The following is a 27,882-nucleotide window of genomic DNA, read 5'->3' on the forward strand; positions in this document are numbered from 1 at the left end:
CGGCACACAAAGCCGGTGGGATTGTGGGATGAAGTACACGAGAGGGCGGGGCCAAAATAGCTTGTCCAAAATAGCCTGTCCTGTCGTCATAGCCACAAGGTGCTCGGATAATGCGCTTCTAACAGCCTTGTCCTCACCACCAACATGCCTCTAAAATCCTTGTTTGTCCTCGTAGAAACCCAAACTGCCCCACACTGTTGTTGCTAAATTTTGAACTTCTTGAAATTTGTGCCATGCTCAGAGATGAGCCAGAGCCTCTCAGAGCCACCATTCTCCCACAAATGTTGAATAACTGGACTCATACCAAAAAAAAAAAAACACATGCTACGTGGCTCATTATTCATCATTCATTATTTATTATTCGGTGGGACCAGGGCTTGACTCTTTCAGAGTTATCATGGATGCCTTGTTAGCTTCCCTCATGTGTCTCCTTTTTGCACAATCACTGAGTTTTTGAGAAATGCCTACTGTGGATTGAATACACAGTACAATAGAGATATAGACATATTCAGTGACTTGTAAATGTACATGTATCCATCGCTTGACTTGTTTAAAGAAAATTGGGTGCAAAAGTGAACATTTGTTTTACATTGGTCAAAAAAAAAAAATTCTTGCATGGACTTTGAGAACTGATTTAGGGTAATTTTGGGGTGCTGAATCTGAGCTCAGGTTTCCTCTATAACATCGGGGGTTTTTTTTGTTGTTTTTTTTGCCGGTTGCAAAAAAACAAAACAAAAACAAACCTTCAGTTTGTCCAACTACTTATGGCCTCTGAAAATGGAGGGACTATTATGTAAAAAAAATTCCTGAAATGGTTAGTGTAATATTTTTGTTAAACCTCTTGAATTAAAGCTGAAAGTCAACATTGCAAGTAGATCTGCCCTGTTTAATTTAATCTCCATTGTTGTGGGGTACAGGGGCAAATACATCTTTTTAAAAAGTGTGTCACTGTCCAAATAATTTTGCAGAGTACTATACTAATGAATGTGGTGCTTACAGTTTAAACCCTGCACATGCTTCATTATGAACCCCCTGATTAAGCTGAACAGGTTAATGCAGCAGTGTTCAGTGGTTTGCACGTGCAGCTTATTGCAATCACAGCCATGAAAACACTGTCACAATATTGACACAAGAATCCACAAGTGCACACAGCATGATGTGAAACGCTGCTCCGTCCAGCTTAGACTTCCACGAAGCTTTGCTGCAAAGGAAAACAACAGGCTACGGACGTGAAGGGAGAAGGTTATGCTACTTTCAACCAAGACTGTTTCGGGAACACAGATCCAAAGTAAAAGGGTTTTGTCTCTGATGATGGATCAGCCAAGCTTCACCAAATGGAAATAATCACAATAAATAATAAATGTGTGCCTGTGCGGCCTGCGCTTCCCAAGCTGAATCCCCGCCGAGTCCAAAGAGGCCGGTGTAAGTGCTTCAGTCCGCAAAAACACCATAAAGATTTGGGATCCAGCCCGACTGGACCCCTTGCTCACTTTCATATGTACATCTGTGCTCACAAATACATCCAAATGTATAAACACAGTCAAGCTGTGTTTTCTGTTTCGGTCCCACCGCGCTCCCTCTCAGGCCCCTAACCTTCACCCTTCAAAACCCTGCTCAAGACCCTGCATTCCCCACATAGCCAACCGCAGGGCTATCGAGCACGTCGCAGACTGAGTAAAACCACGCAGATGACCCCATGCAGGGTTCGCCAACCATCTAACTGCCTCCCGCACAAGGGCTGTCTGCAACAAGACCTTGACTTTGACCTTCTCCGTGCACTAGCACCATCTTTTTGAGCAGAGTCTCAAGCACATGTCCAACTCGTGTCAGTTCTGTTAATGTTTAATTTGATCTGCCTCGTAGGATGATAATTTGTAACTTTAGTTCCAAAGGGAAGCCTCTGAATTCCCCGGTTTCTTTGTAATTTAACTGCCCGTGCATTTGCATGCCTCAATATCGCCATAAATTCAGTTGATCGCATCACAAAAGCAGTAATAGTAAGGGAGATAGGAGTACCCCTACCCGCACCCTGCCGAATCCCAGAACTAAACCAAACCAGTGCTTTTTGGTCCCTTAGAGGAACCCAAAACACAACCAGGAACCTCTCAAAAATGAAACTGACCTCAAGCAACACATGGTGTTCAAAATTGCCACCAAAATGTTGTTGTTGTTCATTAACATCATGCTTTAAATATATAAAAATGAATTAATTTTCTCAAACATTCCACAAGAAGAAAGTTTTATGACTCAAAAAATGCATGTGTGCCTAATTAAACTGATTTATGAGTTTAAATTCAAAAAGGCTTCCAAGCAACTCTTTTCCATTAAAATTAAGCAAAAATGCACCAATGCAACAAACAATAGAATTAATAATGATGAAATTAATATAATAATAATCATTTGTTTTCCAAACCCACTTACTCCAACTGAGGGTCACGGGGGTGGGGGGGGGTGGGGTTGGGGGGGCAGGCCAGAGCCCATCCCAGCAGTCATAGAGAGCGAGGCAGGGTACACCCTGGAGAGGACACCAGTCTGCTGCAAGGCTAATAGTAATAATAAACATTAAAATTAACATTTTGGCAGCATTTTCTGGAATCATTGGTTCACTTTTCATTTCAAATGTTTTGAAACAGTGAATTATTATGTGAAGCAATTTCTTCAATTGTGTGTTTTGGAAAAAGTGCCAGTTTCGCAAGCATTTTTTTTTTTTTTAATTTTGGGGTTTGGCTCTTTTTAAAACAGCAAACCATTATCGGAAGTGAACAGTGAATTATTTTCTTTTCTTTATTTTTTCCAGGAGTCATGGCCAAGCGGTTAAATACCCTTGTTTCCAAAGTGGAAGGTACCCAGTTCAGGGCCACCCACCCCTGCCTGTTCTCCATGTAATGTGGAGTTGCATCAGGAAAGGCATCCAGCGTAAAACTTGTGCCAAATCAACATGCAGATCCAAGATGGATCTGCTGTGGTGACCTCGAGTGAAACGATGGAGAAGCTTGCCAATGTTCTTGCTCAGGTGGGCGAGGTCAGACCTTGGCTACAAGGACAAGATCATAAAGTGACTCGTTGTGATTTGGCGGTATATAAATAAACTGAATTGTCTGTCAATTAGAAATTAAACTCACAACCTTTCAGTTAATGGACAACCCACTTGATCACCTGACCTGAATTCACCACCACCTGAATGGAATATTTTCTGTCACTGAGAAAACCAGCAGATTCCATTCATAGGCATTTGCAGGTACACTTTATATTGGCACAAACTGTATCAAGGGCAAAAAGTCACACATTCCTGTGAGTAACATCACCCCCCGCCTCTATTTCCAAAATGTTCTTATTGGTTCTCAACCATGCAGGGTGTCAGCTTCCCATACCCAGAGACCTGAGACGCCAGTTCAAAACAATGAAGTTGTTATGACTTGTCACACTAAGCTTATTATCAGAGTCTCACTCCAGAACAAAAGAGAGGGACACGTCGAGCCACAGCAGGGCCCTAAGCTGATCTCTCAGCCGGAGTCTAGACGCGTAGACACACCCGTTCATGAAAGTCCAGTGATACACTTCTGTCTTTAATATGTATTTAGACTCACTCACAAACACAAAGAAGTTTAACTTTCTCCGATTGTGTAACACCTGCTCACCACGCGTGTCCTGTTGTCTTCAACCTAAGTGCTGTTTGTGTTCTTGAAATCAGGAAGAGAACATAGCAATGAACACAATGTGCAACACCGGTTGATGCACAGGGACTAAAATAAAGTAAAGAACTGGACAAAATTAAAAGTACAGCTCAAACATACCAATGCCTTCAGAGAATTAATTATTATTATTGTTATTTAACAAAAGTTAGAAAATCCTGGGAAATGGCACAATTTGCTCCATGACCTTTACCTGGAATTAGCAGGTTTAAAAAGTGGATGATGGAACAAATTTTAGGTTTGAGTCTCACATGGTATTGCAGACGATAGTGTATTCATATATATAGTCTCAACTGTTCCCTGTGCGAGGAGTAAGGAAATGTTGGGGGAATCCCCAATGACACCACTGGGTAGACCAACAACAAAAACAAATAAGACAGGTCTTTGTGGTGAATTTTGTGTGGCCACATGACACAAACAAAACAAACATGGAATATCAAGACAAAATGTAAAGCAGGCACTTCACAATCAATGAACATGTTGTATTCTGGCTCCTATACTCTTAATGCTTGCATGGACTGGGTGTTAGATCAGGTTGTCGAAACCAGCCAATTAGATGCTTTAGTTGGAGAGCAAAGGGTTTATTGGCCTCAGCTTCGCAAACAATGCTGTGATCTTTGCAGAGTCAATGTGTACCGTTTGCAGCACTTCAGCGGCTGAGTGAGGAATCGGCGTGTCTGGGTTTGATATTGTCTTAGATCAAAACAGATCAAGTCCACTCCCTGGTCAGCCATCAGAAGTGTATCTGGATGTGGTGAAAGTGTTGGAGAGGCATTCATTTATCTCAGCAGTGACATTCATGTCTCTGGAACCTCTGCCTTTCAGATGTTCGGCTATACCGATGTGTTTGCAGGAGAACAAATGTCCAAGTCTTAAGGGTCTTGATGCTTCCTGTATGGTTGAGAGACATGGGTGCTAACAAATTACCTAAGGTGACAACTAGAAGTCTTTGGTCTCTTCAGAGGATCCTTGGAATGACTGTCAAACAAGCTGTTGCTTATGGAGACTAGTAGTATCACTTGCATTGTGAGGGAGCAACAACTTGTATATTTTGTCCATATGGCCCGTTTTTCTGAGGATGAGAAGGCACATAGGTGCCTGGGTGTTAAGGACCCCAGTGGCTGGAGAAAGCCAAGGGGACACCCACAGTTCACCTGGCTGAGGTAGACAGATAATTGTAGAGATTTGGGGATAGACTAGTTGCCTGCCTGGGTGGGTGGTCACCATCCAGGACCCAAATCGGTCCCGTGGTGTCAATGAAGCACAGCACCAGCATGTGCTCCCAGGCGACCACTTGCAGTACAGTAAGGGAATCTCCACTGAAGACCATAGTTCTCTTCTGATGCATTTGCAAAGACATTATACTGAATTAGTTTTCCACAGTAGCACAGTAAAATTTCATCCCATCAGTGTGGTGGTACATAATGGATAATTATCCTCTTACAGTAGAGGCCTGTTTAGGCCTCTACTGGTGGTTGGCTCTCACTGCGGTATTGTATCACTTCCTGTTCCGGAGCACAGCGGTGTTTGTCTGTATCTGTTAGCTGTTTACTCTGCGCAGTTAGATTGATCTAGTTATCTAGATTACGATTTGTTTCCCAGTGTAATCTTTACGTGCCTTAACTAAAGCACTCCTTCTGCTGAATCACCTATAAATTATTTACACATTATTCACTTTGCGTGTTTTTAGGAATCCGCTAGCTTAGTGTAGCTACTAGCTCTTAGCCGATTTAGCATGGCGGCTTCTCCTGTCTCTCCCGCACTTTTCTGCTCTGGGTGTGAAATGTTTAGTTATTCCTCGGCCTCCTTTAGCAGTAACGGTACTTGTAATAAGTGTAGCTTATTCGTAGCTTTGGAGGCCAGGCTGGGCGAATTGGAGACTCGGCTCCGCACCGTGGAAAATTCTACAGCTAGCCAGGCCCCTGTAGTCGGTGCAGACCAAGGTAGCTTAGCCGCCGTTAGTTCCCCCCTGGCAGATCCCGAGCAGCCGGGAAAGCAGGCTGACTGGGTGACTGTGAGGAGGAAGCGTAGCCCTAAACAGAAGCCCCGTGTACACCGTCAACCCGTTCACATCTCTAACCGTTTTTCCCCACTCGACGACACACCCGCCGAGGATCAAACTCTGGTTATTGGCGACTCTGTTTTGAGAAATGTGAAGTTAGCGACACCAGCAACCATAGTCAATTGTCTTCCGGGGGCCAGAGCAGGCGACATTGAAGGAAATTTGAAACTGCTGGCTAAGGCTAAGCGTAAATTTGGTAAGATTGTAATTCACGTCGGCAGTAATGACACCCGGTTACGCCAATCGGAGGTCACTAAAATTAACATTAAATCGGTGTGTAACTTTGCAAAAACAATGTCGGACTCTGTAGTTTTCTCTGGGCCCCTCCCCAATCGGACCGGGAGTGACATGTTTAGCCGCATGTTCTCCTTGAATTGCTGGCTGTCTGAGTGGTGTCCAAAAAATGAGGTGGGCTTCATAGATAATTGGCAAAGCTTCTGGGGAAAACCTGGTCTTGTTAGGAGAGACGGCATCCATCCCACTTTGGATGGAGCAGCTCTCATTTCTAGAAATCTGGCCAATTTTCTTAAATCCTCCAAACCGTGACTATCCAGGGTTGGGACCAGGAAGCAGAGTTGTAGTCTTACACACCTCTCTGCAGCTTCTCTCCCCCTGCCATCCCCTCATTACCCCATCCCCGTAGAGACGGTGCCTGCTCCCAGACTACCAATAACCAGCAAAAATCTATTTAATCATAAAAATTCAAAAAGAAAAAATAATATAGCACCTTCAACTGCACCACAGACTAAAACAGTTAAATGTGGTCTATTAAACATTAGGTCTCTCTCTTCTAAGTCCCTGTTGGTAAATGATATAATAATTGATCAACATATTGATTTATTCTGCCTAACAGAAACCTGGTTACAGCAGGATGAATATGTTAGTTTAAATGAGTCAACACCCCCGAGTCACACTAACTGTCAGAATGCTCGTAGCACGGGCCGGGGCGGAGGATTAGCAGCAATCTTCCATTCCAGCTTATTAATTAATCAAAAACCCAGACAGAGCTTTAATTCATTTGAAAGCTTGTCTCTTAGTCTTGTCCATCCAAATTGGAAGTCCCAAAAACCAGTTTTATTTGTTATTATCTATCGTCCACCTGGTCGTTACTGTGAGTTTCTCTGTGAATTTTCAGACCTTTTGTCTGACTTAGTGCTTAGCTCAGATAAGATAATTATAGTGGGCGATTTTAACATCCACACAGATGCTGAGAATGACAGCCTCAACACTGCATTTAATCTATTATTAGACTCTATTGGCTTTGCTCAAAAAGTAAATGAGTCCACCCACCACTTTAATCATATCTTAGATCTTGTTCTGACTTATGGTATGGAAATAGAAGACTTAACAGTATTCCCTGAAAACTCCCTTCTGTCTGATCATTTCTTAATAACATTTACATTTACTCTGATGGACTACCCAGCAGTAGGGAATAAGTTTCATTACACTAGAAGTCTTTCAGAAAGCGCTGTAACTAGGTTTAAGGATATGATTCCTTCTTTATGTTCTCTAATGCCACATACCAACACAGTGCAGACTAGCTACCTAAACTCTGTAAGTGAGATAGAGTATCTCGTCAATAGTTTTACATCCTCATTGAAGACAACTTTGGATGCTGTAGCTCCTCTGAAAAAGAGAGCTTTAAATCAGAAGTGTCTGACTCCGTGGTATAACTCACAAACTCGTAGCTTAAAGCAGATAACCCGTAAGTTGGAGAGGAAATGGCGTCTCACTAATTTAGAAGATCTTCACTTAGCCTGGAAAAAGAGTCTGTTGCTCTATAAAAAAGCCCTCCGTAAAGCTAGGACATCTTTCTACTCATCACTAATTGAAGAAAATAAGAACAACCCCAGGTTTCTTTTCAGCACTGTAGCCAGGCTGACAAAGAGTCAGAGCTCTATTGAGCTGAGTATTCCATTAACTTTAACTAGTAATGACTTCATGACTTTCTTTGCTAACAAAATTTTAACTATTAGAGAAAAAATTACTCATAACCATCCCAAAGACGTATCGTTATCTTTGGCTGCTTTCAGTGATGCCGGTATTTGGTTAGACTCTTTCTCTCCGATTGTTCTGTCTGAGTTATTTTCATTAGTTACTTCATCCAAACCATCAACATGTTTATTAGACCCCATTCCTACCAGGCTGCTCAAGGAAGCCCTACCATTATTTAATGCTTCGATCTTAAATATGATCAATCTATCTTTGTTAGTTGGCTATGTACCACAGGCTTTTAAGGTGGCAGTAATTAAACCATTACTTAAAAAGCCATCACTTGACCCAGCTATCTTAGCTAATTATAGGCCAATCTCCAACCTTCCTTTTCTCTCAAAAATTCTTGAAAGGGTAGTTGTAAAACAGCTAACTGATCATCTGCAGAGGAATGGTCTATTTGAAGAGTTTCAGTCAGGTTTTAGAATTCATCATAGTACAGAAACAGCATTAGTGAAGGTTACAAATGATCTTCTTATGGCCTTGGACAGTGGACTCATCTCTGTGCTTGTTCTGTTAGACCTCAGTGCTGCTTTTGATACTGTTGACCATAAAATTTTATTACAGAGATTAGAGCATGCCATAGGTATTAAAGGCACTGCGCTGCGGTGGTTTGAATCATATTTGTCTAATAGATTACAATTTGTTCATGTAAATGGGGAATCTTCTTCACAGACTAAAGTTAATTATGGAGTTCCACAAGGTTCTGTGCTAGGACCAATTTTATTCACTTTATATATGCTTCCCTTAGGCAGTATTATTAGACGGTATTGCTTAAATTTTCATTGTTACGCAGATGATACCCAGCTTTATCTATCCATGAAGCCAGAGGACACACACCAATTAGCTAAACTGCAGGATTGTCTTACAGACATAAAGACATGGATGACCTCTAATTTCCTGCTTTTAAACTCAGATAAAACTGAAGTTATTGTACTTGGCCCCACAAATCTTAGAAACATGGTGTCTAACCAGATCCTTACTCTGGATGGCATTACCCTGACCTCTAGTAATACTGTGAGAAATCTTGGAGTCATTTTTGATCAGGATATGTCATTCAAAGCGCATATTAAACAAATATGTAGGACTGCTTTTTTGCATTTACGCAATATCTCTAAAATCAGAAAGGTCTTGTCTCAGAGTGATGCTGAAAAACTAATTCATGCATTTATTTCCTCTAGGCTGGACTATTGTAATTCATTATTATCAGGTTGTCCTAAAAGTTCCCTAAAAAGCCTTCAGTTAATTCAAAATGCTGCAGCTAGAGTACTGACGGGGACTAGAAGGAGAGAGCATATCTCACCTATATTGGCCTCTCTTCATTGGCTTCCTGTTAATTCTAGAATAGAATTTAAAATTCTTCTTCTTACTTATAAGGTTTTGAATAATCAGGTCCCATCTTATCTTAGGGACCTCGTAGTACCATATCACCCCAATAGAGCGCTTCGCTCTCAGACTGCAGGCTTACTTGTAGTTCCTAGGGTTTGTAAGAGTAGAATGGGAGGCAGAGCCTTCAGCTTTCAGGCTCCTCTCCTGTGGAACCAGCTCCCAATTCAGATCAGGGAGACAGACACCCTCTCTACTTTTAAGATTAGGCTTAAAACTTTCCTTTTTGCTAAAGCTTATAGTTAGGGCTGGATCAGGTGACCCTGAACCATCCCTTAGTTATGCTGCTATAGACGTAGACTGCTGGGGGGTTCCCATGATGCACTGTTTCTTTCTCTTTTTGCTCTGTATGCACCACTCTGCATTTAATCATTAGTGATCGATCTCTGCTCCCCTCCACAGCATGTCTTTTTCCTGGTTCTCTCCCTCAGCCCCAACCAGTCCCAGCAGAAGACTGCCCCTCCCTGAGCCTGGTTCTGCTGGAGGTTTCTTCCTGTTAAAAGGGAGTTTTTCCTTCCCACTGTAGCCAAGTGCTTGCTCACAGGGGGTCGTTTTGACCGTTGGGGTTTTACATAATTATTGTATGGCCTTGCCTTACAATATAAAGCGCCTTGGGGCAACTGTTTGTTGTGATTTGGCGCTATATAAAAAAAATTGATTGATTGATTGATTGATTACAGCTTCTCACAGCAAATATATTTAGGACTGAGAGTCTGTAGGCTGCAGCATGCACTCATAGGGGTGGTTTGCTGACTACGTGCACCTTTTCACAGAGTGGCTTTTGTTGCATTTCCTGTAGTCGCACCTCACCTCCTGTCCCACGGGTGCTGGAATGGACCATGACTGTAGGCTCCCCATGCAGCTCTGCTTAGTTTGTGAGCTGTGACACCGAGGCAACTCCTCACCATCATTCACATTATCACACATCTCTTATCTTTTGCACTCTGCAACGACGTTAAACACACACACACACACACACACACACACACACACACACACACACACACACACACACACACACACACACACACACACACACACACACACACAGTAACAGATAACCTGGGCGGTATGGTCCAACACGATACCAGTATTGCGGATTTTAAAAAACGTATGGCTGCCAACATACATAAGAAAATGTCTGATTCCGAACATTGTCATCAAACCCTTATAACAAAGAAATGTAATTGAGGCTTAATGTTTTAAACATGAACTTTGTTATAATATAACTATTTTCACACTGCCTTCACTTGAATTAACAGTGGCCAAGTCATATGGCATAACCGTTGCATAAAATGGAATTCTCATCTATTTTGGCCCCAGCTGGCTGGTTGCATGGTGACAGTTTGTGTCTTGTTGCTGTAAAACACCCATTCTGATTGAAAACCAATGGCAGCTGATCGCTTTGCCTCAGTCTCCTGTAGTTAATGTGACTGAGGGGTGATGTGGGTCCCAGCCATGATTAACAGGACTGTAAACAATGCTGAACAAACTATGCAATGACACCATTCCCAACAGCTGAAGTGTTTTCCTGCACTGTTTACTTGGTAAAATAGTTTTCACATCAGCAAAAATAAGAATGAAACATATGGTCAAAGGCTCATATCAGCAGATTTGGTCAGCGGATATCAGCTGATATAATAACTGTAACTCATAATTCTCTCTGAAAGTTTGTCAACTGTTAAATGGTAAATTCTATCAGACTGTCATGTCTGTTACTGCTTGCGAGGGTACTTTGGTGATCTAGTCATCCCAGAGACCTCTTAATCTGATGGGGGTGGGTGGACAAATAAATTCTCTGGGACGGTTAGATCACAGCAGGACAGTTTAAAGCGGTAATGGGCACAAAAGTCTCATGAAATTGCCCAGATAGAGTAAAATAATACTAAGCAAACCAAATGAATCAAAGAGTAAAGTTATGTTCTGTAAACCCTGGGTTAGAATCCCTCACTTTTACTTCTATTATGTGGGTTCATTTAATCTCAAACAACATCACATTTTCATTTTGTGGCAAACTTTCAGCTCCTAAGTGGTAACATTTGTTCTTCTATTCCCTCTAGTGGCATTTAACTGAAGCACATCCTGAAAAATTTGACTTCTACCTCACAGCTGCAGGCATAACCCTGTCCAACACAAGGCCAGAGAGAAAGCGAGAAAGAAGGAACACACCAGTTATTTCACCATGCTTTATCAAAGAACAGATACAGATTTCCAGAAAAGAAAAGAAAAGAAAAAAAACTTTAACAGTGCCTAAGATTATTTGTAAGAGTACATAGGATGTACTTAATATAAAAATATCTCTGAATGCATAGGTTAGGTCAAACGGTATTGTTTTTTTTCCCCTAGAACAATAAGCAAACCAACAAATATGGTGTTAGGCATCTCCTTTCCACAAATAAAAAAAGAAGAAAAAAAATTACAGACGATCCTATAAAATTTCAAACATGCTGCTCTCACTCACTCATTCATAGCCAAAAATGGCCAAGAGGAGCCTTGTTTTCCTTCATCTCAAACAAACCTATGCCTTAACAACATGGCACAACTCCCAATAAAGCATTTAACATGGATGGTAACACAAAATAAGCATGATTCAAAGTCCTTCTTTTGTGTCGCGATAAACTTTCCATAAACGTTCTTTTTCCCCCACATTGCACTTGGCTTCAACATCACTTTTCACTTTAACACGGAACTCTTACTTTCACAATGTCCGACTTTTGACACGAACACAAAAGGCCTAGTTGGCTACAAAAATTATATAAATTAATAATATATATATATATATAAAATATCCAAATACAGTAATAATGTCAGTTATACATTGGAGCAGTAAACAATTACTATGGAGTAAGAAACGCTCTGATTGTGAAGGAATGAGAAGTGGCTGCCTAGCCTGAAAAAAAAAAGAGGCCCAGTATGTCAACATGAAAGTAGCAAAAACAGCATCTGACACAATGAAGCTGACCTCTCGCGACCTAGTTACACACATGCACTAGGTTGTGAATCGTGTAAATTTCATTGCCAACTGTGTTCTCTGCTTTCTAGATCGAAATTTGTCACCTTTGTGATGTCACATTTTTTGCTTACAAACACTGAACATGCAAACGCATCAAAACAAACAACACCATGGTGAGGAAACAGGACTTGGGGGCGCTAGTTTGTGTTCGAATGCCAACGTTGGGCTGCTCGTTTAAAATCAGTCACGAAGATGAAAACACAACTTAAGTAACATTTTGTTCACAAAATTAAATCTTAACAGACTTGACACCCAAACTGTTGTGTTACATATTAATGGTTCACATTAGTCATAACGTATACTAACAATACAAATAGCTTAGATGAGGTGGCGCGCAGTGCAATTAAAATAATCACGTCAGGATTAATAATTTGGAAAAGACTTTTAGGATCCAGGAAGCACTTAACTGTAAACCTAAAAGTTGCGAGCTAAAGAACAATTTTAGTCATTTGTTTGTTTGTTCCACACCTCGAGAAAACAAAGTTTAGGCACCTTTCCTGAACCAATGATACATTATTCTGCAACAAGTACACTCGTTGGCTCGATGAGTTTTTGTTTTTTTGTCCAATCACAGTCAAAACAGTATTACACCTTAGGTTATTGAGGGAAAACTTACAATTGGATTTGCTTTCTCCTCCCTGTGTAGTAAAACAGAACTAGGCATTTACAGATAAAAAATAAGTACTTTTGTTAACATGTTATCTGTTGTCAAATGAAGGCTAAAAAACTATTAAACAAGTTTGAGAAGGCATGTTCATCTTTACATGGCGATCAATTCAAGCATAAAGGTGGTCAATAAATGCCATGTACCATCAGCCCAAACACACGTCTCACCGACTGAATGACTTCACTGCCGGAGAGCCAGCGGTCTCCACAAAATGTCAAATATCTCGCAAAAATAAAGGCAACACTCAGCACATTGTGATTCAAGTTCTGTGTTCTTTGTACAAGGCTTTGAAACAGACCTTCAGTTCGTCTTTTCCATTTCTGACCCGTTACCCAGCTGGAAATTAGTGGTGTCACTGTTGAAGGGCTCAACATTTCTTTGGACTCAGTCACTATAGTATAAGCTATCAATGCAACTCGTTGCTGGCATAAGTACTACCATTAAAAAAAGGACACTGTTTGCAGAAAAACTTGCCAGATGTCACCAGTGAACGTCCCACGTATATGTCAAGCTAGTACATGCCTCTGGTTTCTTTGTTTAAACATTGTATAATAAAGCATAACCACTTCCTGTCCCCCTCTCTGGCAATTGTTAGCTTTTCTTTTCGTTGTCACTGCAGACCTGTATCACACTGACATTAAAAGGAAGGAAACAAAAAGTTCTTCAGGACAATACAAGCCAACAAGACCTCAGTAGAAAAGACAATAAGGCTTAAGCCTACAGCACGTATAATATGTGCCAGCTGGAATATATCTATCGGTTAAAGTTGCTGTGTGCTAGTCCTCTGTGCTGCAACTTGCTGCATTATGTGGTCAGTTAAGAGTTAGAATCCTTCCTGACAGCCTCTCCTCTATGCTTAATCAGACTATTTTCACGTGTGTGCACGTTCTACAGTCAGAATCACGATATGTCCATGTAAGGCTGTTGCAGAGCCCCATTCAAGTCCAGTCTTGGAGGAAGATGAGCAACTGTGACCCTCTATTGTCACACTGGAGGACTGGCAAAAAAAAAAAAAAAAGTGCAGCAGGAGGACAGATAGAGAAAACTGGAAAGCAGCTTGTGTACATAACCGGGGAGGCCATGCATCAGTAAACATCTAACACTGGGTAGGAACACTTGAGGTGGCAGAAAGGTCAGTGGAGGGGGGTGGACAACAGCTACAGAACTTTAAAAAAAATATATAAATCCCAACTGAGAAACTAGCCAAACACCAAAGACAAAAAAAGCTGCAACAAGTAACCTGGGTAGCCAACTGTTTATAGTTGCTAGAGCGCAGCTAAAGAAGCCCACCGTGTCAGCAGAGAGATTTGGGACTCTGCTCTAGTATGTGAGGCGGGAGGCCTTCATGTTGTAACAGGGTCTGTCAGTCAGGCCGCCAGTCCCAGAGAACAGAGACAAACCCTCTGCTTTCTCCAACACCACTTCCAGCTCCTGAAAGTCCTGTAGCCGAGCCACATCCTTGTCCTAGACACAAAACAAAATGGAAATTGCATCTAAATAATTACACATGATGATAGACTGTATATATACAAAGCCGGCATGACGTCACCCATTGGTTTTCTATAGAGACCAGGAAAAGACAAAATGTCCCCCTTTTTTGGCGTCACAATGTTGAGAGCCCTGCTCGCACTGATTCATGATGAAGTCATTAATGCATAAAGGGGTGGAGCATGTGTGGCTCCCTGTGTGACAAAAACAACAACAACAACAACAACAACAACAAAAAACCCTGAACACGCCCACCCCTTGAGTCCGAAGCACAAGCTAACACGCCAAGCACAGTTCGGGTGTTTATTAATCCAGATTTTTGGGGACTGTGCAGACGTTCGTCTAACAGTTTACCTTGGTGTGGACAATAAAAATTATCAGCTGTGTAAGTAGACCTACCGACAGCTGCGAAATGTGTTAACACCGTTAGCATACAACATTGGGCAGCATGGTGCCTTAGTGGTTAGCAGTGTTGCCTCACAGCAAGAAGGTCATGGGATTGATTCCCACCTGTGGCCTTTCTGTGTGGAGCTTGCATGTTCTCCCCGTGTTAGCGTAGGATTCCTCTGGGTGCTCCGGTTTCCTCCCACACTTAAAGACATGCAGGTTAGCTGAATTGGAAACTTTATAATTGTCCAGGTCTCCCTTGCAAAAGAGATCCCGATCTCAATGGGACTAACCTGGTTAAATAAAGGTTAAAATGAAATAAGATGAGCGTTTCACTCAGCGTCAATATTGCAACAAAGACGTGTGAGACGATCCATTAGGATGTTTCACTGTACAACAAGCCGTACTATTACAGGTGTTTGTAACAAAATACTCCAAACAGACACCCACAGCAACAACACAACAATGAGTAGCTCTGTTACACGTGGAGGCTATGATGGGGTGGAGTCACTGTGCTCAGCTACTGTCACTCAAAGCAACCACGCCCACAATTATACAGAATTTTATTAATCAAAATGTCATAAACTAAGAAATTAGAAAAAAATTTCACGCCCCCCCACCCACCCCATACAGTTGTCACAGAGGGAACTATCTACAGAGACCAAGCTGTTTTTTTTTGTACCAGGCTGTAAACATGTTTATTTCTGCTCTAAAGTTGTACGTTTTAACATGAGGTTCCATGGGAATCTGCTCTGTGCTGGAACCAGCCTCAAGAGGCCAGTCTTGGAACTGCACTTCCTGGTTGGGGTCAAAATACGAGCTTGAGTTTTGATGCTTGCACATGACACAATAAGAATTCAGATTTATTTCTTGAAGAACCTGTACAGCCAACCCATGATGTTTGGCTGTATGTATTCAAACAGAGCATGTTGCCGCATTGTGAGCAAATGCTAGTGAACCCACACAGCAAGAATGAAGATCAAAGAATCAAACGGCCTCAGCCTGTTTAATTTTCTGCTGTTGTTCAAGGGAGGAGGCACTCTACTGCTGGCATTTGTCGGAGGTGGTGAGGAATGGAACATATAATAAATAGAGGGAGCAGCAGAGGTTTCAGTGGGAGGGAAAGTCACAAACTAATTGGAGGAGAATGTGTCACTTTCACAGAGCAAACTCGAGCCAGAGAGGGGAAAAAACAAACAGAGAGAGTGAGACTGAGGGAGGACAAAGCTACGTCAACATATTACAGACGCATAAGAATAAATCTCTTTGGATATGCTGTCTGCTGATAAGGTTATGTGTCTCAGTGACTGCAAAGGATGCAGACTCACAGTGTGGATAATATTAGAAAATGCTGATCTCACCATTGTTATAGTTTGCACTTTCCGACAAAAGTCAAGCCCTACACTTAGGCAGTGTTCAAAAACTTCACCTCCACAACATAATACTTTCAACCCAAGTCTGTAATAGGTTGACTTTTGCAGAAAATCTGAAAAATGAACCAGGAGGTGTACAACATTTACTATTAAAATCAGTACTGGGCAACTAGAAAACAAATCTTTTTGCATCTGTTTGTGTACACGTACAACACTTCCCTTACCTTTCTTAGCATGGTGTTTGGCAGCTTGCGGATCTTCTCCACGTGTTCTGCGCTGATGTCTAACTCACGGCAGCAGACCCTCAGTAGGGAACGATAGGTCAGCTCCTGGCGGTCTAGTTCTACCTCAATGAAGTCATTTTCCCTTGCATTGGGATTCTGGATACGCACCTTCAACACCAACTCTACAGGAGGAGAGAGTGTAAAAAAATATTTACTCTGTGTTCCAGATTAGTCATATCTCTCAAACTAAATGCAGAATAAAGTGGGGGGGAGCAAACAAATGTAAATCGCACTCACACCAGAGTAAAAGTTATATATATTTTGGGAACATATATTTTACAAGAATTCAAGAAAAAAAATTAACAATCTGGAAAGAATATTCAGTCACGCAGTAGCCTAAAGAACAGAAATTAATGTTCTGTTTCTTGTTTCCACTGTACTTAAAATGTACCCAAACTGTGATTTTTGTGTACCATTACACCCCTAATTTTGATCTAGAAGTCATTCTAGTCCAAAGTAGCAAAATTAATTAACATTAATAACAACAACAATTTAAAAAGTGATATATAGTCCAGAAAGTATGGTACAAAGAGTATTAACTTTTGAAAAGCGTAGGTATAAAGAAGATATAACGGCCTCCAGTAATGTCTTTTAGATATTCTTTATATAAATTCTGAAATGTAACGACGAGCTGAATGGGTCAGCACGTGTTAACCGACCTGGCTTCAGTTGGGAGTTTGATGCTACTTGTCCCAAAAGGAAGTCATCATACAAATCTACCAGTGGATCAAACATTTTTGTCAGTTTTTTTTTTTTTTTTGGGGGGGGGGGGGGGGGGGGGGGGGGGGGGGGGGGGGGGGGATTTCTTGTAGTCCATGAGCCAACTTTAACCAGGAATTTTTAACCCAATCAGTATCACCTAATGTGGCAAAACAACAGAAGCCAGTGTCAATGTACCCATGGCTGACACAAAAATTGATTAGAACTTTCCCATAGTGGTAATTATACTAGGTTCAGGTGTACTAGGGTCAGTCAAGGATTACATAGGGAAAAAACAAAACAAAAAAAAAACAAAACCTCAAATCACATTGAAAACTGTAGATTATTTGCCAGATCCTAAACATTCAAAATAGGGAATAGTTTAAATTATCACTAGCCCAAAGTTACTGCGTTATTGGCCAATGTCACTTTGCACAGAGGTCAAAAATTAAAGTTGCTCCAGTTCTGGTGAAAGAAAAAAAAAAAAAAAATCGAACAGTCTGCACAATGCTTATTTCTTATGTAAGTAAGTACATCCGTTTGGCTTCTCCCTTGTTTCACTCGAGGTTATCGCAGCAGATCTGAGGTGGATCTGCATGTGGATTTGGCAGAAGTTTTACGCTGGATGCCCTTCCTGACACAAATACACATTACATGGATAATGTGCCAGTGTGGTCTTGAACTGGGAACCTTTAGCTCTAGAAACAAGGGCGCCTAACCACCACCACCCTGCTTGTGCTTAGTTATCATGTGATGTGTAGTACGTCAAAGGATCACTGAACACTGACCTTGTTTGCCCTTAAATGTGGTGACCAAACATTCAAAACAGTCAAGACTATACCTTTTCTTGGAACAGATATAGTCAAACAAATTATGTGTACTTTTCAACATAACTGGAGCATTTTTACAATTTCATCCATGTGTCCCTAATGGACCCCTTCCTGGCAGGACTCTGCAAAGGTTACCATACATTTTTGTGTAGGCCACGGCAGAGTGAGACTTCAAATGCAAATGTAATTTTGCCACCTTATGCAATATCAAAAACTTACGACTGTTAATCTATTCACCAACTACAAATGAGAACTGTGTCGTACAATACACCCACCGCACGTTGTATTGTATGAGACAATTCTCATTTGTGCTCAGGAGGAAACAAACCTTCTGACTGAATATTTTTAAGTTAAATGATTTGATTGTAAGTCTTTCAAGTTTACCTTCCTCACACTGCAAACCGTCACAATTCTGAAAGGCATCACCCCACAGCACATCAATCACGACAAACTGTGCAAAGACAACAACCTCTATCTTACGTGGAAAGACAAAGTACTGTTTATCACCACAAAACACTCACCCAAGAATGTTGTCATACCCGCTCTAACCTTACAGATCACCAACCTGTCAACCAATCGACCACTGATAGCACACTTGGTGAATACGTCATAATGAACAGTTTTGTGAAAACATCAACACTAAAGTACAGTTTCCCAGCAGCACAACAAAATGACACAAACATGGTTCACTTACCTTGCACGTTGACAGGGAAGGTGCTGGTGAAAAAGAAAGGCTGAAAAGCTGGTAACTGTCCACCGGATTGGCCACAGCTCAGCTGCTGAGGAAAGGACTGCTGTCTGCCCACAGATGGGTTTGTGCCGGCCACGGGGGTCTGGACCTGGGTCCCGCCGGGGTTGGGTGAGGCTAACTGTGGTGGGCACACAGTACTGTTGTGAGCTACTGCATGTGGGTAGTCTGCATGGTTGACTAGATGAGGCTCGACCATCAGTTCCACGGGCACTGTGCCGTTAACAGAAGCGTGATGGCAAGATGGGACCGTGCCGGGTGACACGCCGTTTTGCTCGATCACAGGAATGAAAGCGCCAGCCTGGGCTGGGCTGTGAGCAGAAGAGTTTGCAGTGGAGGTGGTTCGGTTCTGCGGGTGGTGTGGCTCGTGTGTTGGGGAAAGGGAGGCTGAATTATTGTGTGTGTCCTCAACATGTTCCCCAGATCCATTCTGGGTGAGGTGTTGGGTGAGGGTGGCTTCTGATTTGTTGTCCATCTTGGAGTAAATGAAAGGCGGGTTTGACAGGTAGTTGGGAATGATTGGCAACTCGGGCTCCTTCACTGCAGGCACGTCCTCAATCTCAACTGTGAGAATTAGAAAATGGGATTATTTCTGAAATACTTGGGCCAGCGAAAGCAGCATGCATGATTTTTTTTTTTTAACTTCTGCACATGAACCTAGAAACATGAAAATAACCTTGGATCAAATGCTAATTATTAAATGGGTCATATTCTACAAAATCACTTTTTATCTGCCTTGTACATCTTTGACTGGTTGATGTTTAATGTTCAACATCTGCAAAGGCTCACAATTCTATGTGCGCATACAGTGATTCTTCTCCTTTAAGCATCACTTATGCCTGACATATATGTAAAGGAACATACTCCCAAAATGCTCGAATTTATTTCAGAGTACCACCAGAATTACCACTATATTCCAGAGTCACAGGAAAAAACTGCTGATTATGCAAAGAGAAATTGTTACATCACACTGAAATGCCACCTTAATTGAGATCATAAATATTAAAATATAGTTTATGATCAGAAATTTGTTCTGCTTAATGTGTTCATAAAGTGCCATTTTTACCAGTTTATTTTATAGACTAAAATATTAATGCATTTATTTTAAATGAGTGACATTTTTTGCTAATTGCTTTTGCATTTGAGTGCAATGTTATGGTTGTTTTAAAAAAATTATAGATGCGATTATTTTAGATTAATTAATTGCAAATCTAGTAATTAATTAGATTAAATAATTAAAAACCTGCCAGCCCAAATCAAAATGCAATGTGTCATAATCCACTTGCTGAGGGGGTCCCCGTGGCCATAAGATGTCCCCTAAATTTTTCTTCATATCTTTAAACTAGACCATTAGAGATATCAAAAACGGCTGGTTAGACTTTTTCTACCCTGGCAGCAAGTGAGAAAATTACGAAGTCAGCCACGCCCTCTTTCGGCTTCTGTAGCTGTATTATTCAAGGGTAAGGGAAACATAAATTGGAATATCTTGAGATTTACAAATCACATAACGTCCAAATGTACCTCAGAATGATTGTATTTGAGTCCTCAGGGCTGGCATTGAGACAATATGGCTAAGCCTGAAACTAATTTGTCGAGGGGTTTGGCGGCCGTCTAGGTCCCCAATGGGGTCCAGGGGCAAAGCCCCGGGCCGGGGGCTGCGATTTTAGGCCTTTTCAAACCTGTTCAGAAAGCTCTCAGGAACACCCAATGTTAAAGATTTTAAACAATCATTACCATCTTTGAGGTCAAGTGGTTTGTGTTTTACAATGCAGTTTTCTAAAACAAAAATAAAATATCCACAAACAAAAACTGGGCATAGGTTCCCCTAACATCTGCAGGTTTTGACTACATACTACCATTACTGAACTGTTGCTGCTGGGCTAATATTTTCGGGGCAATTATTTTATAGTTTATTCCACATACCAGTCCAAGCGAACATCAGTGTGGAAAGAAAAGCAAGGCAGAAAATGAAAAGGGTTGGGTTCGCATCCACTCCGAGTTTCAAATATGTGAAAAATAATTATTATTTCAATAAATGAATGGTTATTAACCTACAACATGAGCCAAGCATTTTGTTTTCGAAATGGCAAAATTCGTAAGCAATATGAATTTTGAAATTTATCGAACACTCGTCATGGATGCTTAATCCTTTCACTAAGACCTCTTCAAACTACATAGATAAAAAACATAAAATACTACTTATGGCTAGGCATGGGCTGGTATGAGATTTGGATGGTATGATAACTGCAAAAATACTGCGGTTTTACAGTTTCACTGTATTATGTATAGCTTTAAAATGTGCTTTAACAACATTATTGTTGTGTGGGCCGCTGAAGAGGAGGTACTGCTGGCCCACCACCACCAGATGGCGCCCTGCTTGAAGTGCAGGCTTCAAGCACGAGAGGGTGTCGGAGCAACGGGGTGTGACAGCTGTCACTCATCATCAGGACCAGCTGTCACTCATCCACAGTTCATCACCACCACCATAAAGGCCGGACTACAACTCCACCTCCCCGCCGAGAAATCAGCCACTAGAGAGGTAACTTCTCTGCTGAACTTAACACTAACTTATAGTCTGAACTTCTTTGCAGCCGTTTTCCTGTGGTGTTGCCTTATCTGAGGGATTGGCGTTTGGTGTGATCAGCGACGGCTTCGCTTCACAACTCCAACCAGATAAGTGGTTAGACAGGAGCTGCATGAGTGTGTGATTGGAGGTGGAGGTGCTCCCTCCCAAAAGAACACAGACTGTGGGATTACTGAGTGTGCGAACTCACACTCATCAACTCTGTTTCTGTTCTCTGCCAGCAGGAGACGGTGGCCACCTGGGGATCCAGGACTTGGCAGCTCCGGTGTTCTTCAGATCCGTTGGCGGTGAGGGCCGTGTGGGATCCGGCTCGGTTCGGGACAGACGTCTCCTATCCTCAAGCCTGCCCACACGTCACGCTACATATAATTGTCTGTGGTACCAAAACTGTTATTGTCTGTATTCCGTTGTGCACTTCACAACATTAAAGTGTTACTGTTTGGCTTATCCACTGTCCGTTCATTTAACGCCCCCTGTTGTGGGTCCGTGTTCCTACACCTTCACAACAATTACGGCTATTTGCATATGAAGCTTAGGTGCACTAATTGATGTGATGTCTACCACTACGAGCACTATACCACTGATAAATTTAGAAAAAAATACCAAAATGATAGTCCCTCTTTTAGACATGTAGCATCTGCCCCGTGGGAAACATGACTTACTTGCTTAGGAAGAAACGTGGCCGGGATAATGTCCGGAACTTTGGATGCTTAATATTGGCCCAGCTTCACCAACAAAGTCCTTGGAATAGATGTATTTGTCCTTCTTGACATGTTTGTGGGAGAAATTTCGTCGACCACAAGCACGACTCGAGTCCACCGCTTGCACTTCTCAATGGTTTCAAAGACGGGATAAAGTTTACTCCTTCCATGTAATCCTTTGCGGGTATCTTGAATCGCTCCGAGTCCGACAGAGGCCAAAGCTATGGTGCTTTGTTGCCACCGTTTTTGGCTTGAAGGGCTATTCCGCGGAAATTAAAATGAAAAAGCCGACTTGGTCCTTTTAGATGGAGGGAAAAGTTCAGCGCAGGCTTCGCCTCCTTCAGTCATAATGCAGAGCTAGCTAACATTAGCTGCCTGTTTGTAAACAGAGACAGAGGTGCACACCAGGGGGAAGGGAGGCAGCGGCTGCCTCCACTCTGCCTGTCAAGAATTCTCATAACACGCTCATACCGTAGGACGGTATAACGGAAAATTTTAGTGGTTTTGATACCGTGGCTTTTTGATACCACGGTATGCCGTGAAACTGGTTATCGGCACATGTCTACTTATGGCAATCAACTGCACTGGTCAAAATCATATCCACTAAATAATCTCTTTCTTCAATTTGATCGCTTTGTCTAACAGGCGCCTGCAAACTGCTAAGAAAAGATTTTTGTTCTGATACAGATCGAGCCACATTAAAACACATTCAATGATTGGTTTCACATCGAGCTAGACCAATGAAAAACCATGTTATTAAACAAAGAACAGGGTATATTTCGCGGCTCTTATTGAACAAAGAACCGGTATATTTCACGGCGCTAAACGTTATTTGCGGACAATCCCCTCAAACTCTGTCATAATTGTGTTATAAACCAGTCACCATTTGTTTTATTATACAGCTGTGTAATTAATAAAATTATCTTCATGGACGATTCAATCGCGCGTGCATGCACATGAAAAAAAAAACAAACAAACAACAACATTAAGAAAACACCGGCTGCTGCTGCACTTCCACGCTTTCTCCCCTCAAACTCTGTCATAATTGTGTTAAATAAAAGACAAAAGGGACATAAGTCCTGCTCACAGGCTGATTGCCAGAGACAGGACATGTCCACATCAAGTATAAACTCCAGACAGACATCTCCATGTCACTACATATCCACAACGCGTCCTTCCATAGGGATTACATGGCAGCCTGTCGCCTCCGCTGCATTACATCCGGATCCAAAAGCCGGAAATCTGGCTCAGGCCAGAAAAATACCGGGTCTGGTCCTCTAATAATTGTGCATGTTTATTATGCAAATTTATATGCAAATTAGGTCACCTGGGGTCAAATGGTCACAAGAAACTGGCACAATCTAAGTACCGGTAATAATACAAAGGCAAAAGTGTTGCTTTACTCCGTATACTTGGAGACGTTACCTCCTAACTGTTTATGTTTGATTTTAGAAAAATTGTGTTAAAGGCTTTTAGGTTCATTTGTGTTTTATAACACAAAGTGAACAATAATCCAAACGTTAACACACCCAAGGTGTAATCCATATGGCCTCAGTAAAATAGCTACATGATTTTATGCTGGTTTCTTCAGCATATTTTTTAATTAATTCAAGAATGTAACTGTTGCGCTTGTTCATCTAAGTTGTCAGTTTAACAAGAAATGAACAGATTTAAGTTGTCAGTCTTACATCTGCTCATGAACATTAACCCTTTAACCCCTTCGTCTCTTTCCATGTTGCCAACAATCAAAAGCATAGATGTAATAATGTTTCATAGATTTCTCCTGATTAATGATCATGATTCATGAATGACATTATGCTTGATATCGAGCAAGTGTAGACAAGAACGCAGTAAAGCTCAGTAATATACCCAAGCTTTTCATCAAATTGTACCAGAGGGGTTTCGGCATTGCTCAGCTTCATCAACCGGCTGGGCGCTTTGGCATTTGTAGAAGCCGAAAGTGGCCGTGGCTGATTACATAATTTTCTCGCTTGCTGCAGGGGTAGCAAAAGTCTAACCAGCCGTTTTTGTTATGTCTAATGGTCTAGTTTAAAGATATGAAGACAAATTTAGGGGACATTTTATGGCATTTGTCAATGACAGAAGTATGCCATGTTGTTGCTATTACACTAGCAACGTGTTAGACACCATCTGGTGTGCTGAACTGAATACCGTGAGGTGCCACTGCAAATACCTAAAGTAAAAGGAAGTATGAGGCAGCATTCAATCAGAACAAGTAGGTTGGGTCAACACTGCATTATCCCTGTTCGGTTGTTAAGTGTGACGTAACGCATCACGTGATTTTCAACTTCCAGGTCAAAAAAAAAAAAAAGAAAGAGCGCACTTTGTCAGGTGTTCGTGGTCGTTGGTCATCTGCATCAGCTGAGCTTCTTTCGAAGCTAAGACCTCACAGGCAGAGTTCCTGGATGTGCGACCGAGTTAATAGGTCGGAAACATCACCAGAGCTGTCGTTTTATAGATTTCCAATGACAAACAGAAACAGAAGTGGCTACAACTGATCAGATAGGACCCCTACTCTGGCCTTTTTGTTTTGATTGCTGATGCTGTAGCGGCTGTCCCGACCATTTATGAAATGAATCTCTTCAATTTACATAACCATAAGTGTTTTCTTTGGACCTGGAAACAGATTAATCACATGATGTGTTACGTCAGAGCTTAACAGCCCCATTGCTTCAAGTCACTGTAAAAGTTACCCGAATCCTGACGACTATCTGCTCAAACAGGATGGCACACATATTTGTGACATCTGGTGACAATACTGTAGTGGTGGCATCACCTTTGATGATCTTCGGGCTATACAGATAAAATACAACTAGTTGTAAAAGTCCTTCTGTTGGAGTTATTCTGTAGATACACTGTTTTATTTTATCATGCATGTTTTGTGTTCTCTGCTCTGGTAGAATGTAGTTCTCTCTGCTCTGATAAAGTGTACTGTACTGATGTGATGGGTGAAGGTTACTTAAGATATGTGACATGACATGCTTCTGCAAGTTGTGGTATCTCTGTGTGCACGCTAAGCTCTTTTTCAGGACATGTGAAGATGACCCAGGCAGAATGCAGCCATAAGCGGAGCAGTGAGATAAAGAATAGAGAATTGAATGTTCCAACCACAGTGTGATTATGATACATTAGTCCTTGTGTCAGAAGAAGTGTGATTAATCGTTAGATGTCTTAAACACATCTTAATCGAGCCCAAGATTAAAAAGGTTCTGAAAGTCCTGAATGTATTGTGCAATCAGCGGTTCTGCGGCAACAGCTCACGCGCTATCACTCCTCCCCTTAGGAGCTGTACCGCCCATGTATGTAGGGAAGTCCTAAATAAAAGAGCAGGAGCGCAGGCCAGACTTTAGTGTAGCTTTGGTGTACAGCCTGACTTGCACTCCTCGCGAGCTTAAATTGACTTTGTCTCACTGGTGTTTTTTGACTCTGTTTGTCTTGTTAAAAGTTTTAAGAATGTTTGGAGGAGAAAATACCCAACACCTTCTAAACAAACACAAATAAATGCCATTATCAAACAGGCAAAATGTGTCCCCAACTGACACAAATAACTGACAAAATGAAGGTCTGTTGCAGAGACGATTTACCTACCACCCAGAATGCACCGAGAAAGCCCAAACTAAATAATTACAGCAACAATCAAGTGTGGGCCAATCGATTACTGCTAGCATCACTTGGTGCAGCCGTCTTATATCATAATCTTTTTATTACATGCTAATATTTGACATGCACAGACACATCTCCTTTGAGGTGAAATGATACACTTACTTCACAATGATACATATAACACCTATCATGATTCGATAGGTATCAAGATACATAATTACATTGCTGTTGACATTAATGAGGTAGAAACTAATCGTGATTGTTTAACTTTAATGAAACACATTATTCTGTAATATAAATTGTAATTCTTGATGCTACACATTTCCTATCTGCATATTTTAAGAATCATTATGATTATTCTGCAAGAGGATTGTCTTCCATGCAATAGTTGACTTTTCATGGTATCACAATACTCATTAAAAAAGAAAAACCTACATGTTCCACCTATACATTCCAATCAATGTTAAATATGTGAATGACTGCGAAGTAAAGTGACGTGTCACAAGACCAGGAAACAAGGGAACAAATAATAAATGCACAGTTTACCTCCTAACAGTCGCTTGATCTCTGGTTTGGATGTTAGCTGTGAGGCCAACTCATCCTTCGCCGTGAGGATCTCTTTGTCAGCACCACAACTGATTAAGTAGGACACAATGTGCTTATGGTTCCTTTTGCATGCCCAATGCAGGCATGTCCTGGGTAGTGAGATTAATCCAAATACAATTAAATTTTAGCAATCAAACCAACCAACAAAGAAAAACTACAAACATTTTATTTAAAATCATTTGAAGTTACTTTGAACCATCATTCTACAAGTTGGCCAGCACCAGTCCATTCATTGTTTACATCAGCAAGCTAAACCTGTCAGAAAAAGCTGATTAACTCATTTTAATGAGATAAACCTAATTTAATCCCTGTACCATCGAATTTAGCAACACTTAACACCAGACCTCAGCAAGAAGTTCATAACTACACAACCGTTAACGATTTTTGGCAGCAAAGTAAATCCTAACAAATCTGTGAAGCCAGCACTTGAGGATTTGACACATTGTACTCTCTGACAGTACTTACCATCCGTTTATTTCGTTTTGAGAATTGACATTGACTCCGCTCTCCACTAAGGTCCGAACTTCATCAATATCGCCGATAGCAGAAGCCTCTCTCAGCCGCTCCTGTAATTCTTTATCCAACGAAATAGTGGACATTTTGGTACAGACAGCGTGGGTTGAGGTTTCATACGCTATAATAATGCCTTTTGCGTTACGTTAGTCAACAGTACTTGTCTATCGCTTTCCAACCTGATGGCACTAAAAATAGACAGCATTAGCCAGCAGCTAGCTTTGAGCGAGGAGCTAGCTAATGTTTGATGCTAGCTTGCGAAAGGAAGAAAAAAAAGATAGCGCTCCTGCTAACAATGTAACTTCGCGGTGACAGTCACTGTCTTTGACGTTTTGCAGCAAATAACAGGCTAATCCGTTCTCACCAGTTAGTTGCGTTGACAGTCGACACTGCAACAAACACCGTTAATAACAGGTTTGAACACACTCGGTGCTGCACCGGGGGACATCTTTACGTGTGACAACGGCAACCGCACTCTAGTTCCACTCTTGGAAAAAATAAAAAAATCAGAATAAAAAAAACTTGAGTGAGTTTGTACAGAGCTCCAAAAGTCCCTACAAGGATGTATTTATTTATTTAAAACCTTGATTATGAGTTATTGTTGGTTCAGACAGCAAAAATGTAGGTAAATGGGTTATATACCCACTTGATTAATGCAATCTTTCAGTCATGGGCGCATTTTGGTGGGGGTTAGGGGAGACATGTCCCCCCCACCTTTTCAACCAGGGGAGACAGAATATGGTATGTCCCCCCCACCTTCTAACATATATTTGTGTGTACTTGAAACATGCTATGTCAGTCTAATGTGCAAAACCATGTCAGAATAGTATCTTTGTTTCTGCAAGTTTGTATTTTTAGCAGCGTTGACTTCTTTACAACACCTGTTTGTTGTTTGTCTCATTTGGAATTTTCTGGGACTGCATTTGCCCAGATTTGAAACCAAAAATAGTTGCCTCTAGGGACTAGTGTCTACACATAAGTATCAATGGACCATATACTAATTTACTAAATTCTGAAAGTCAGAAAAGGAAATCAGAAAAGCTATCTGGGACCTCAGAAAGCCCATCTGCAATTATTGCTTGATCTCCAAAATCAGTCTATGCAAGCGAAATTATGCTCAGTATGAGTGTTGTCATTAGTGCCACTTCAAAAATTAAATTCATGATAAGTAATTTTTTCAAACTTATGCAAAAACAAATCTTGAGAAAAAAAATACAGTATGCGATAGTTAAT

The 27,882-nt window shown here is 41.3% G+C and overlaps 1 protein-coding gene across 1 annotated transcript; it reads right to left on the reverse strand.

Moving 5' to 3' along the window:
• Window positions 1–11,303: 11,303 nt before the first annotated feature.
• ankrd40 (ankyrin repeat domain 40) lies at window positions 11,304–27,097 on the reverse strand. The gene is made up of 5 exons (XM_034190359.1): window positions 26,602–27,097; window positions 26,077–26,225; window positions 18,568–19,185; window positions 16,285–16,466; window positions 11,304–14,276 (listed from the first exon to the last, which is right to left on the reverse strand). Exons 1-5 carry the CDS (start codon window positions 26,733–26,735, stop codon window positions 14,133–14,135), a joined length of 1,227 nt encoding a protein of 408 aa, XP_034046250.1. The 5' UTR covers window positions 26,736–27,097; the 3' UTR covers window positions 11,304–14,132.
• Window positions 27,098–27,882: the final 785 nt, after the last annotated feature.

The sequence above is a fragment of the Thalassophryne amazonica genome, chromosome 16, assembly GCF_902500255.1.
Source record: "Thalassophryne amazonica chromosome 16, fThaAma1.1, whole genome shotgun sequence".
NCBI lineage: Eukaryota > Metazoa > Chordata > Actinopteri > Batrachoidiformes > Batrachoididae > Thalassophryne > Thalassophryne amazonica.

What these genes read in the sequence shown, in the direction of transcription:
- ankrd40 (XM_034190359.1), bottom strand. Translation starts at nt 26,735, where the DNA reads ATGTCCACTATTTCGTTGGATAAAGAATTACAGGAGCGGCTGAGAGAG. An exon ending in CAAAACGAAATAAACGGATG is followed by an intron (nt 26,226 to 26,601) that starts GTAAGTACTGTC and finishes CTCACTACCCAG; the next exon opens with GACATGCCTGCATTGGGCAT. An exon ending in GATCAAGCGACTGTTAGGAG is followed by an intron (nt 19,186 to 26,076) that starts GTAAACTGTGCA and finishes TAATTCTCACAG; the next exon opens with TTGAGATTGAGGACGTGCCT.